Source organism: Juglans microcarpa x Juglans regia, chromosome 4S (genome assembly GCF_004785595.1).
Source record: "Juglans microcarpa x Juglans regia isolate MS1-56 chromosome 4S, Jm3101_v1.0, whole genome shotgun sequence".
Taxonomy (NCBI): Eukaryota; Viridiplantae; Streptophyta; class Magnoliopsida; order Fagales; family Juglandaceae; genus Juglans; species Juglans microcarpa x Juglans regia.
This window is the reverse complement of record NC_054601.1, coordinates 18,892,011-18,905,643: the sequence shown is the minus strand read 5'-3', so window position 1 is coordinate 18,905,643 and position 13,633 is coordinate 18,892,011. Positions and strand designations below refer to the sequence as shown.

The following is a 13,633-nucleotide window of genomic DNA, read 5'->3' as shown; positions in this document are numbered from 1 at the left end:
TATTTTCGTCCATTGATAGTCATTTTAAAATTCAAATTACATTTCACATTATTCGAAAATGCACATTTGAGATTAAACGTACTTTTTAACTTATTTAAGATTAAAAATTCTTTAATATATAATACCCAAAAACCAAAATTTTCCATTTCTGAGCTATTTTAAGGTTATTTAAATAGTTTTTAAGACTTTTACCGCAATCCCAAACATACCCTAAATATTTGGTGCTATAGTAAATAAAGTAATTACGGAAAGCTATTTCACAAATGTGTTATCCAACTTACCTAATATGAAGGTCCTACAGGCTAATATTGAGATATGCTATAGTGACACATGACATTCTATTATTGGTCTACTTGACATCTGAAAGTCAAAAATATAATTATTACACCTAAATTTTTAAAATTTGTAATGAAACCAATGAACAATTCTTTTTATCCTAAATACCTCAATTAAAATCAAGAAATTTCCGTTTTTCATAATCTATCAAATAAAATATTTAGACCCATAGCCTATTCATGAAAAACGCAATAAATCTCAATTAAACTTTTCTCATTTTAGCCTATTAATAAGATCCAAAATCATCCACTAAATTTTAACGGTCCTAACTAAAATTCCAAACCAACGTCAACAAATATTATATCATAGGCTCAATTAAACATAATTTCAGGCTGAATTAAATTTCACGTCGGGGTGTTATATGAACAACCACAGCTAGTAAGCATGTAAAAATAATATAGACGTTAGTTTAGAATGCTGATTATTATTAATTTTGGGGCACTTTTATATGGACCGTTACTATTTGAGCCACTAAAGTTGACTTATAATAGCATTAATTACGTTTTATTTTCTGAACTACTCCTATTGATTATTTAGGGCAATACTAATTGTACTTATATCCACGTGACGTTCTCGTCTATATATCACTTTCATTAAAAAAATACAAGAAAAAAAAAATTGTAAAAAGTCATGTATTAATTATCTACAGTTCGAGATCAAACATGAGTACTTTCTGTTACATATTGTAAGAGCACTTCCAATGGTTAATCAATATATATTTTTTATCTGAAAAGCTCATTACATCCTATATACTTTTCCTATTTTAACTAACTATTTTTTAAGAGTACCATTCTTGACTCAACAACTTATCTAAATTTTTAATATATTTAATTTAAAAATTAAATAAATGAAAAAAACGTAGATAGAAAATAATAAAAATAGATAGATGAAATAAGTGAGAAAAAGAAATAATAATGAGAGTGTGAGAGAGAGAGAGAGAGAGAGAGAGAGATGTGTAAAAAATTTATACATGGGTGAGTAGCATCAAACTATATTTAGATTGATACTTATTTTTAGGGCACTACGAAGTATATATACTACGACAAGCGTAGAAAGATTATGACCTTATATTGTCGATCTTCTCTTTTTTGGTGGGCTTGAAGCAAACTTCTCTTAAAAAAGGATAGAAAGAAATAGTTCAATTTTAGAAAGATAAACAATAAAAATTAAGTAAGACTTGATTGATCTGATTGAATTGATGATGAAGCTTGATTTGAATTATCTTTAGCATCCTTTATCTCTCTCTTTGGTGATGGATGGAGAGGCTTGAGAGGAACTTGTAAGCATTCAACATCTCCTTCAAGCATTTTGACGACTTTGTTCATTGATGGACGATCGCTAGGCTTCAATTGTATGCACCATAATGCGACTATCATCATCTTCTTACATAGTTTTCTTTCATCTTCAGTAGCATCTTGTATTTCTATATTCTTTCCATCATGGAATTGATCATATACCCAAGTGGGGAAGTAAATTTGACTTAAATGTTCTGTAGATACATTCAAGTTCTTTCTTCTGCTCACCATTTCCATCAACAACATTCCAAAGCTATAGACATCAGCTTTGTATGAAACACCTCCAATATTTTTGTAAAGCATTTCAGGAGCCATGTATCCAAACGTTCCTCTTGCATGAGTCAAAGGAACAATACTATCTTCTACCGGGTACAATTTCGCTAAGCCAAAATCCGAAACTTTGGGTTTCAAATTCTCGTCAAGAAGATGTTGTGAGGCTTAATGTCGAAATGTAAAATTTGCATGTCACATCCTTGATGTAAATATTCAATCCCGCGAGCCACTCCTAAAGCAATATCATATGTTTTCTCGTAGCTGAGGTTATTTGCCTCTGGTGAAAAAATGTGTTTGTTTAGAGATCCATTGTGCATGAACTCAAATATAAGGGCACGCTTTGAACCATGAACACAAAAGCCAATGAGTTGCACTATATTCACATGATGGATCCTTCCAATGGTTGCTACTTCATTGATAAAATCTTGCCCATTTGCTTTGGATTGACTTAACATCTTTACTGCTACAAGATGTCCACTTCGAAGTGTTCCTTTAAATACTTTGCCATATCCTCCTTCACCCAATCTTTCCCTAAAACCTTTGGTCATTTTCTTAATTTCTGAGAGAGAGTACCTTATTGGCATGAGGTTATTTTGGCCTTGCAGAAATTCTTCAACATTGTCAAACATTGATAAGTGCCTCCTTCGCCATTTATATATAAAAAATGCAATCACAAATGGAGTGCCTAATACACTGATTGACAAACGCCATTCTGGAAATGAAATTGCAAAAGTACTTATAAGAAAGTGAGCAATCATGTTGTTGCACTACCAATTACTCCCTTTCAAAATTCTTGTGATTTGGCACAGTGTTTATTTTTAATGTTAATTTAATAATGATTTCTAGCTATTTCTTATACGTTCCGTAGTTTAAAGAATGATTAATTTACTAAAACAATTAAGAAAGATAAAAAGAGAGATATAGTACAGATTCTTACCGACCAGTAATCCAATTAATAAAGTTGCCAAATCTGTTAATGATAAAAATAAATAAATAAATAAATAATCTCCATTAAAAGTTAGCTAAGAATTGAAGTAAAAGAATTAATGTGTATGATGCATAGAATGGATTCATCGTTAGTGAGATCCAAAAAAGGTATAATAAATCTTGGTATATCATATGCATATATACGCGTGTGTACGTAATTAATATATATATATATATATATATATATATATATCTGATCTTATCTTCAAGTTTGAACTATTTTCATGTTTCATTGCTGAAGGAATGAACGGTTTAAAGATGAAAGTAGACAAATAGATCAGACAGATACAAATTCTTACCGTTGAGCCATAACAATCCAGTATACTTAGCTGCGGCACATGGAGAAAAGAAATAAAGGTAAGTCTATCTTGTGTTCTTTCCCTCCTTTGATGGAGTTTTATTAATCAAAAATTCTATTTGCAATCCTGAGTGGAGGATTGCGTATGCAGTCCTATTGATAAATGAGAATAAAAAGAAAAAAATTATCGTTTTAAAAATAATATTATTGTAATTTGAAATTATTTTTAAACATAACTGTATGGGCTTGCATGAACAGTCTCCAAATAGGGACTGTATGTAGACTAGCTCTTTATTAATAAATATAATATTGATGTTGATTCTCAAAAAAAAAAAAATAATGCTATACACCACTCTTATCCTATTTTTCTTTAATCCATTCCTAACTGAAGCTTTTGGGGCTCCACAAGCAACAATTTTTGGTAGTCAGTTGGGATTAAAAAGCATTACTTGGAAGGTGACTCTCTCCTGGTTATTATCAATGTGAAAAATATACTTTTACTTGAATTTGATCAAGGATTTGTTAGGCATGTTAGAAGAGAAGCCAATGTTGTGGCTCATTGTTTAGCGAAGAACTGATCATTAGAGTAATTAGAGGATGACTCTATTGAGATGGAGGATTGTCCATCTTGTGTTCTTTCCCTCCTTTGATGGAGTTTTATTAATAAATATAATATTGATGTTCATTCTCAAAAAAATAACATCTTATATATGAGGATTGAAAACTCACCTACATGTGCGACCAGTTCTCGTAAGAAAGTAACCCAAGTATTTATATTTCCTGCATGAGGAGATAGATCGATCAGCGTATAATAAATATCTCATTAGAATTCTGATCTCAAATTTATTAATTACTCACTCCATGATCGGTAGCAATGAACTTGATGATCGTAGTCATCGATGCTGCAATAACGGTATGATCCGCAGCTTCCACAATAAATATGGTACCATGAAAGCTCAAAACCATATGAGAATACATTGCGGATGTCTGTACAGGAAATATCAGGATCATCATACATTTGTACTGGCCACGGTGCCAGAGACATTTGCTCTATCTTGCACGACTCCTCCACATCCATCACATTCACTCCATAGCCAACAATAAGATATATGTACCGTTCGGACTCTTGAAAAAAAGAGGAGTTGGAAGAAGACCCATATCCCTTATTGATATTAGAACAATTCGTAGAAGTCGTTTCCAAATGGAAAGGGGAAGCCGAAGTCACTGGCTTTTCACAGTTCGCAATAGCCACAACTTCTGATAGTGTCACCGTTGTTAAATTGTTACTACTACTCCCATATGTTGGATATGAATCCCAGTTCGGCAGCCCCAGACTATCAAGGTTTAGAAAATAACGAGGGATGAAGGAGTAATTATCCTCCTGAATGCCTGAGTCTACAATTCGGATTGTGTAGTTGTTGTAATTGATTTGGCTTACGTAGTATTTACTACCATCATGTAAAGATAACAACGTGTGATTGTTGTCATCACATGAGAGTTCATACCTTTGGTCTCCACAGTTTGGTGGATCGCCTTTAAGTCGAAACGGATAGCTGATGTTGGGGATATTGCCACAGGAAGAAGGAGGACAGTAGTGATGATTATTCTTGAGACTAGAAGCTTGAGGAACAAGGATTAGGACCAGAACAGTAGTTATACGGAGCCTGAGTCCAGCAGGGAAGGCCGCCATTCCTCTTGCCATCAACAGAGAGAGCCAGAGATCAAGAAAGATAGAGCTAGGATTAGGAGAGAGCGCGTGGTTTCCACAGCTGTATGTAGGCAAACATAAGCCCGCGTTCAATAAATGTTCACAAGAAATAGAAATGCATGGGTTGACGGAGTCAATTAATGTGAATACTGTGAGAGACGAGGCAAAATTATTATTGGCAGTGCTTTGTCGGCAACTTGTTTTATACGAAATTATACATACCTACTTAGCTCCGGTTTGTATTCGCAATCCATCTCAACTCATTTCATTATTATTCATTATTATTCATCAACTGTAATTTATAAATCTCACTACTATTTATAATTCATCTTATTATTATTCACAATCTATCTCAACTCATCCCAATTCATTTTCAAATCCAAACGACATCTTAATTATTCAGGAAATTGGATGCGAAAATACACGCCATCGTACTATAGATTAACGATTGTGGAGGACTACTCTTGAGTCTTTCTTTTGACTTTTTGGCATGCTGAACCATCCAAGAAAACGTTAGATGATGTCGATTAGCCCCACTTTGCGCTGTGTAATCAAGTATAAGATAATACTTAATTAGTACGACAGTATAACAATGTTAATGACTGAACCTTGTGTACTTTGTGTTGGTATATAAATAGATAGAATTGCATGGGCTGAAGATATGGCAGTGCCAGTGGTTTGTCGGCCAACTTGTTCTCTACAAAATTAAAGCCCAATGAAGATTCCCCATGTGGAGGAATTAACAACGCAATAAATAATTAATCATTCGCTTTTAAATGAATTTGACGCTTTAATTTTGTTATAGACCTTTCGGGATAAAATTATTTTTGGGGTTGGATGAAATATAAATTTTTGGATTGGAAAATTCCGTCCTAAATGGTATTTTTGTTGGGGTGGCTCTGCCCAAACATGCATGTATCTTCGTAGTTTTACATCCAGGGGCGGCTCAGAAATGTCTTTCGAGTATAGGAAAAGAAAAAGAAATCAGAAGTTTTATCCAATCAATAGTCAACCTCCTGAGTGTGGTGCCATGGCTGTTGGACCTGCATCGCTCCGTAATGGTGCCTCCACAGGTTGACATCCGATCCAACCTAGTAGTAAGCAATCCGCCAAAAGCAACCAAAATATTCCTTGGTGAATAGGGCGAAAACTTGAACTACGCACATACATATTTTTAAAAAAAGGTAAAGCCAACAGACATATAAAAACTGGTGCTATTGCGGCTACACCTCCCGATTTGTCAGGTATACTACGAAGAATGGCATGGATCGGTAGGAAATACCATTCCGGCACAATATGAGGCGGGGTGGACATCGGATTAGCAGGTATATAATTGTCGGGATGCCCCAAAACATTAGTAGGATACACACCTGTAATGGACGTTGTAAGGGGATTTTCCCGGCCACTTTCACTAGCCCACTGGATTTCAACATGATACTTAGTCCCAGGGCCCAAACTTACTTATGAAGTAAGTCCCCTATAAAGAAAAGTAAACAATGATAGTTGATGGAGACTTGTACAGGGCAGAACGGAAAAAATGGAGAACGTTTGATCTTCTGATGGGGGAATATCGACGGACCACGGAAGACACTAGTAGAGTAAAACAAATCATGAAACCACGCCGCATTAATGACACCACTACCCAAGCTACACGCCACATTAATGACCCCGTCGCAGAGGCATGTCGCACTAAAAGACTTTGACAAAAGGAATAGTACAAATGACATCGACTCCCAAGTATGAGAAACTCTCTCTAATCCCTAGACTTTTTCATTATTTACAAACTTCCAAAAGACGATACTAACTTAGGCATCAGAGACTCTCCAGCCATAAGGCCACCCTCTCCTAGTTGCATTCTTACCTCTTTTTGCAGGCCTAGTTCTAAAGGCCTTAGTTGTTGGAACCTGACCCAAATGCGTATGAAACACGATGTTAACAGTGGCGCCGTCTGTGAGATCCCTATAGATCTTGCGTTTACTTCGTATGCCTACGAAAACAAGTTCCAGACAACACAGAAGCTAGCCAGTAGTGCTGACGAACGTGGAAGCTAACCAATGAGGAAGTCAAACTCCCAGGATGGGAGGAGGAAACGCCACGGAAGAGGGGTGAAGCATCCAAGAAAATGTTTGCTCATGCATAGGGATGATGTCGATTAGCCCCACTTCACACTGTGTAATTAAGTGTTAAATTCAAACCCTAGCAAGGAAAAGGGATGCAATCCTAGCAGAAAGAAGCAGTCGCAGGGTCTGTAACCTTTTGGAATAAAATCTCAATTTATTGAAGGATCAATTCCGTGTATATGTGTTATACATAAAAGATAGAGCTAGGATTATGAGAGAGGGTGTACGGTTTCCATAGCTTTGTTGGCCAACTTGTTTGCTAAGAAATTATATAGATTGCGACTACTTGTGATATTGCAACCACTTACATTTAGAAGATAAAGGTCCAATGAAGTTATTCCTTTAAAAGATAAAAGTCCAACTTCGAATTTAAAGATCAAACTATCTTTGTTATATATATAGAGTTTCGTCAGGTAAGTACGATCTCTTGGCTAATTACCGATGGAGTAGAAAACTGAAGCTTCCTTTTCTAGCTACTTTAGCTCGGTGTGGCCATGTCACTACAAGAAAAATATGTATTTGTGATGGATTATTTACTACGAGAATGACTATTTAAGATGAAAATAAACTCATTTTAACAAGAAATAGTCATTTTCACAGGAAATAACTGACTACAAATAAACAGTTTTATTGTAGTATGTGGAGGAATTAACAACACCATAAATAATTCCCTTTTTACATGAATACAGACAAATTTCGTTTCAAAACGCTTTAATTTTGTTATAAACCTTTTGGGAGAAAATGGAGATAAAACGTTTTTGTCCCAAAATGATTTTAAGGATCAGTTGAAATATAAATTATTGGATTGGAAAATCCCATCCTAAAAGGTAATTTTGTTGGAATATTGGCTCTCTGTCCAAACAGTTTATCTGTGTAGTTCCATACCCATCCTAAAAGGTAATTACAGTTAAAACTCTCTTCGCGTAGTGAGCTCAGCTAGTGAGACAAAACTATCTCTTCGCATAGGAAGATCAACTAGTGATGACGTCATAATTACAGTTAACATATATAACTGTGAAAACTCTTCTCTTTCAATAAAATTTCAAACTCAAACACAACTTTGGAGTCGCCTAATATCTTTATAGTAACAATTAAACACAATCAATCTTGCATGTTTGCTTTAAAGCCCCGTTTTCATAGTTTGGTTGGTAGAAAATCTTCTAAAAAAAATAACGGAAACGATTATACGCCTTTCTTCTCGGTTATGTCAAAGTTATTATCCTACGCGTATTTAATTGCACACATATTTAAGAAATTTGTTACATCAATCTAAGTTAGAACAAAAGTAATTAATATGCTTTGCAAGATAAAAAATTCGGTACATTTCCTAATCATCTCTTGTGCCACAATACTTAATTATTAATTTTTAACTTAATTTTCGCACAGGTTTATATTTTTTAGGAGATTAATTCCAAATTAATCTTAACAATATTCCCATTAGAATAAAAGTAGTCTATTGGGCTAGTCACATGCAAGAACAATTCCTTTCTTAATTGAAGAAATCCATTTGGGCCAATCAAACACATGGACAGTACATGCTTAAACTAATTGATACTCTATTTTATAAATTCCTAAAAAAATTCGAAGATTAATTCCTAAAATTAGCCTAATGATAAAATGAGCTCATATATGAATTACTCGTAATCACAATACATAAACAAAAATATCATATTTCCTCCAAATATTTATTATTCACGAAAAAGTAATAATCTAGGTAATTATAATATGACATGCATATATTCAGTAACCATAATCATATAAAAAAATATTTCTTAAAAAATATATGTGGCATAACCATTTAATGAATAAGCAATGTAAAAATTCAGCAACTACAGTAGCCTTGAGTTGTAGTCCAAGAGACAAGAACATTGCATTGGTTTCTATGGTCTAGGATTTAAATCAGGATGGAGCCTTTTCTTGTAAAAGAAAACTATTAAAAGGCTTGAAAAAGTTATTCTCATCAGCGACTATTTAGCACTCCACATCTCATATCTTATGAAAAACACTCCCACACCTTATGAAAAAACTATAGGTGTGGGGATGTTAGGAGTGAATAGTAGCTGATGCATAGCATTCATCTAAAAGCTTGTACCATGCTCGACTCGGCAACACCATCCTAGGCGCCCAACAATAGAGCAGCCCATTTTTCCTGGGGCGTCTTTTTTTTTTTTTTCTTCATTCAGAGCTAAATTTAGAAAAAAGTATGCTCAGATTTACAAAAAGAGTTTTGTTAAAAATCAACAACTGTTCATATCACACACCCAACACATGACGTGGAAATTTGTTCTTTTTTTTTTTATAAGATGTAGGGGTATTTTTCATAAGGAGTGGGGTGCTGAATAATGGCTAATGGAAAAATGTTTTCTACAAAAAACCTTATTTAAAAAATATGCCCATACCAGTTTTCAACCCTAACCCGTTTAACCAAAAATTCGCAACTACTCGCCCTCCTCCTACAACAGTTACAAAACTGTTCATCGTAGAGAATTAAAAATTTTAGGCCATCACTGTAGCGCAGTGGCCACTAAAGGAAATGTTGTTGCATCTGACAGTGTCATGGATGGCGCGAGCCCGCTTTGCCATTCTAATTACTGCAGCATCAGTGCTCATTGCACCAAAGTCTAGCCTACATGAAGCATGGTAGGGATGGGCAGCAAGGCCCCACCACCCCGTCCACCTATACGCCACTGGTTGCACTTCGCTTGGGCTGTCGAGCGTTCCAAGAGTTAATGTGAGGTGCACTCGACGTCTTTTTATTTTTTATTTTCTTCATTCAGAGCTAAATTTAGAAAAAAGTATGGTCAGATTTACAAAAAAAGAGTTTCGCTAAAAATCAACAACTATTCATATCACACACCCAACACATGATGTGGATTTTTTTTTTATAAGATGTAGGGTATTTTTCATAAGGTGTGGGGTGTGGGGTGGTGAATAATGGCTGATAGAAAAATGTTTTCTACAAAAAACCTTATTTAAAAAATATTCCCATACCAGTTTTCAACCCTAACCCGTTTAACCAAAAATTCGCAACTACTCACCCTCCTCCTACAACAGTTACAAAACTGTTCATCGTAGAGAATTAAAAATTTTAGGCCATCGCTGTAGTGCAGTGGCCACTAAAGGAAATGTCATTGCATTTGACAGTGTCATGGATGTTGCGAGCCCGCTTTGCCATTCTGATTAGTGCATCATCAGTGCTCATTGCACCAAAGTCTAGCCTACTTGAAGCATGGTAGGGATGGGCAGCAAGGCCCCGCCACCCGTCCACCTATACCCCACTGGTCGCACTTCGCTTGGGCTGTCGGGCGTTCCAAGAGTTAATGTGAGGTGCGCCCTTGCCTGTACCCGAACACACAAGCGGGGACGAGGTCGGGGCTCGGCCATAGCTCGCCAACATTAGGCCCTTGCTTGCTCTCATAAGGCCTCCATCATCTACGTGATACATATATATATTTATTTATTTATAAAAACTATTTTCATTATTAAGACTATGACATTTTGAAATTTAGTTGAGTACTATAAATTGAAATGAAACCCTAAATCTCTGTCTCCTTTGTTCTCTCACTCCCTCCACCATTCTCTCTAAGGTTTTGTTTAGTTACACGAACCATCAAATCTCATCTCATCTAATAATTATAACTTTTTCAAACTGATATATAAAATACAATAAACAATTCAACTATTTCAAATATCAAAACAAAAATTATATTAAAAATTATATTCTAATAATATTTTATTCAATTTTTTACTATCATCTTATCTCATCTCATCTGTATGACCAAATGAGGCCTAAGTATCCTCTCCTCCTCTTCTTCTCTTCCTCTTCATCTTTTTCTCCTCCTCTTTTCTTCACTTTTTCTTCTTGAAAAGCTCGGTTGATAGTTGTGACTCACTAAGTTATGACTGAGACACCAACATGGTGTCACCAACCGCCGGCCACAACGTGGCTGTGGGTTAGATGCCATGACCATTCGTGGTCATGGTTCTTTGCTTAGACCCACAGCCAGGCCGTGGTCTTGCCGTAGTAGTTGCTATTTTTTTTTTGTGTTTGTAACTATTGGATGATGGATCTGTGGATTTGTTGTTGTTTTCTGTTTGTTTCAATTTTTTTGGTTATTTTTTGGATTTTTTTCAGGTTTTGGTTTTGGATTTGTGGGCTTTTTTGCCATGGGAGGGCGGTGGGCAAACGAGGGAAATTGGCCCCAAGGTGCGGGGTCGGAGTCCAGTGGAAAAAACCTCCCTTGCACCCATACCGGAGGCGGGGTACGAGAAGGTGGTAGCCCCTCCTGCACCATGTGGGAAGCGCCCCTAAAGTAGAGACTGCAACGTCCCACCTAGGCTAGAGTTCTGCCTAGGTGCACTTCACACCGTGGTAGTGAGTTGTGCTTTAGTGTGAGCTAATGTTGCTTGTTGCCCCATGTTGCATCACGATATGGAGGACATGACTAGTTCTAATGAATGAATGAAAGGAAACAAACGTTTTAATGTATGAAGCTACGTAACAACTGTGAGGAAATGAATGATGGTAGCAAGAGAAAAGGGGCAGATTGCAATGCCGGATTGGTTCCATTGGTAGTGCACCTAGTGGTTCCTTACTAACGGAAAGGGATTCACAACCTGTGGCCCTAGGAAAAGTCCAAATCCAAAAGACCGCTAACCCTAGCACAGGTTAGAACATGGGGCATAACAGCGTGTACTGACCAATGAAAAGTGATAAGAGTTAATTGGGTGTATGAATTGGTTTAGTTCTTTATGAAGGAATGTACAAGGTGCAAGTTTTTTTTTATGAGGAATGGAAACCTTTTTAGTGAAAAACTCTACCTTGTAATGTTTCAAAGAAAAAAAATGTTTTATGTAACGTATGTAGAGGAATGATTAATGTATAATGAAAACTTATATTAGTATATTCTTACAATGAAGCAATGCTTACTGACTAATTGACTCATTTTATTTTTAAGTGCCCCACCTAGAAATGAAATAAGGACGAACCGTCAGAATAGACATGGCCCAAGGAAGAGGTGACGGAAGCCTAGGCATATTTTATGTAACTTGTGAAATTATGTTTTGTAAAATGGACTTTACAATTTAATTTAGTGAATACCGCCACATAACCTCTTTCAATATACAAAGCAGATTTTATTTTCAACAATAGAATCTTTTATGTCCTGGGGATGAAATGAAAATATTTTAAAATTTTCAGTACTTCCTGTCTCATTTCCTAAAACTATTTTTTTTTATATCCCACCACAAGGACGTGCATTACAATAGGTTCTTGACAAACCACTCCCATTTAGAAGAGTCTTTGTTGACGGATCCATCGAGGGACTCACAAGCTAGAATAGGGCAAGAGCCACGAGCGCCACCACGAGTGTGGCGCCCACGACCCCCATGTAAGGAGACATGAGAATCGAGACGCCGGGATGATGACAACAGGGTCACACATCCCAACGATAGTGCCAAGTGTGTGTACATGCAACAATGTACAAAAACAACGCAGCGGATAATTAATACAACTAAGTACCAGAATTGTTAATACAATTTAAAGAATCAGTAAAAAGGTTTAAAAATTATACAGTCATCCAAAATAAATATTTTACAAGTCTCAAACCAAAACGAGTGATCCCAAATCACTCCTCAGGCTCTCCCTCATCCTTCTCTGCATCAAAATCTGCGTTACCACAAAATGGTACTGCAGGTAAGTAAAAACCAAACAACTTCGAGATAAAAATACATTAATACGACCAACATGCATGCATATGATGAAATATGCATTATTCTCAAAACATCATTTTTCCCGAAAATGAATATTTTCCAACACACGCCAAAATCTCATTTTGGCCCAAAAATAATACTCCGTCATTTTTCCAGAAAATGACCCAAATCAATAAAACCTCATTTTTCCAGAAAATGAATCACATAAAATCCTTTTAATCAACATACGCTATTTTTCTAGAAAACAGCCTATTAATCCATTAACCAATGCACCATGATCTCCCCTAGGGATCATCCGCACGTCCTGGCTTCGTAGCGATGCCCAGTTCCTCGCCTAGCGCATTCATGGCCAAGCACCCACTACGCAACGAGCGATGCCCAGTTCCGCACCCAGCGCGTTCGTGGCCAAGCATCATCTAGCCCCTACCAGCAGAGGCGCCACAGAGTCAGCACGAGACCATCTCGTTCGATCCCGTTGTCGCCCGGCGACAACCTAGGGGACGTCACTCAGTATATTCCGCTCCCGAGTGACCAGAGGAGCTCCACCGAGATAATGCCCCATCTCGGCTTGGGGTCGTGATACACACGCACCCAAAATCCTTTAACACGTGAAAACTCAGTTTTTAATAAACACATGAACATGAATGCATGTACACAAAAACTCAGTTTCTTTTACAAACATGATCATGCGTGCAATATGTCATGTACATGAACAACATCATACTAACAACCAACATTTCACAATACCAACCAAACACACAGCTCCGTCCAAATCCATCCGACCCCTGAACTCCTCGGTCTCAGTCTGGCATGTCCAACCAAATCACAATAATATGGGTTAGTGCAAAAATACATTTAAATCACGATAGTTATTTGGAAAAATACTTATAGTGCTATATAATAA

The 13,633-nt window shown here is 36.3% G+C and overlaps 1 protein-coding gene and 1 pseudogene across 1 annotated transcript; both read right to left on the bottom strand.

Moving 5' to 3' along the window:
* Positions 1-1,315: 1,315 nt before the first annotated feature.
* On the bottom strand, positions 1,316-2,768 carry LOC121262792 (annotated as a pseudogene).
* Positions 2,769-3,058: 290 nt separating this feature from the next.
* LOC121262793 (LEAF RUST 10 DISEASE-RESISTANCE LOCUS RECEPTOR-LIKE PROTEIN KINASE-like 1.2) lies at positions 3,059-4,974 on the bottom strand. Its single transcript, XM_041165395.1, has 4 exons — positions 4,498-4,974; positions 4,048-4,452; positions 3,919-3,969; positions 3,059-3,220 (listed from the first exon to the last, which is right to left on the bottom strand). Exons 1-4 carry the CDS (start codon positions 4,889-4,891, stop codon positions 3,144-3,146), a joined length of 927 nt encoding a protein of 308 aa, XP_041021329.1. The 5' UTR covers positions 4,892-4,974; the 3' UTR covers positions 3,059-3,143.
* Between the last annotated feature and the right edge of the window lie 8,659 nt (positions 4,975-13,633).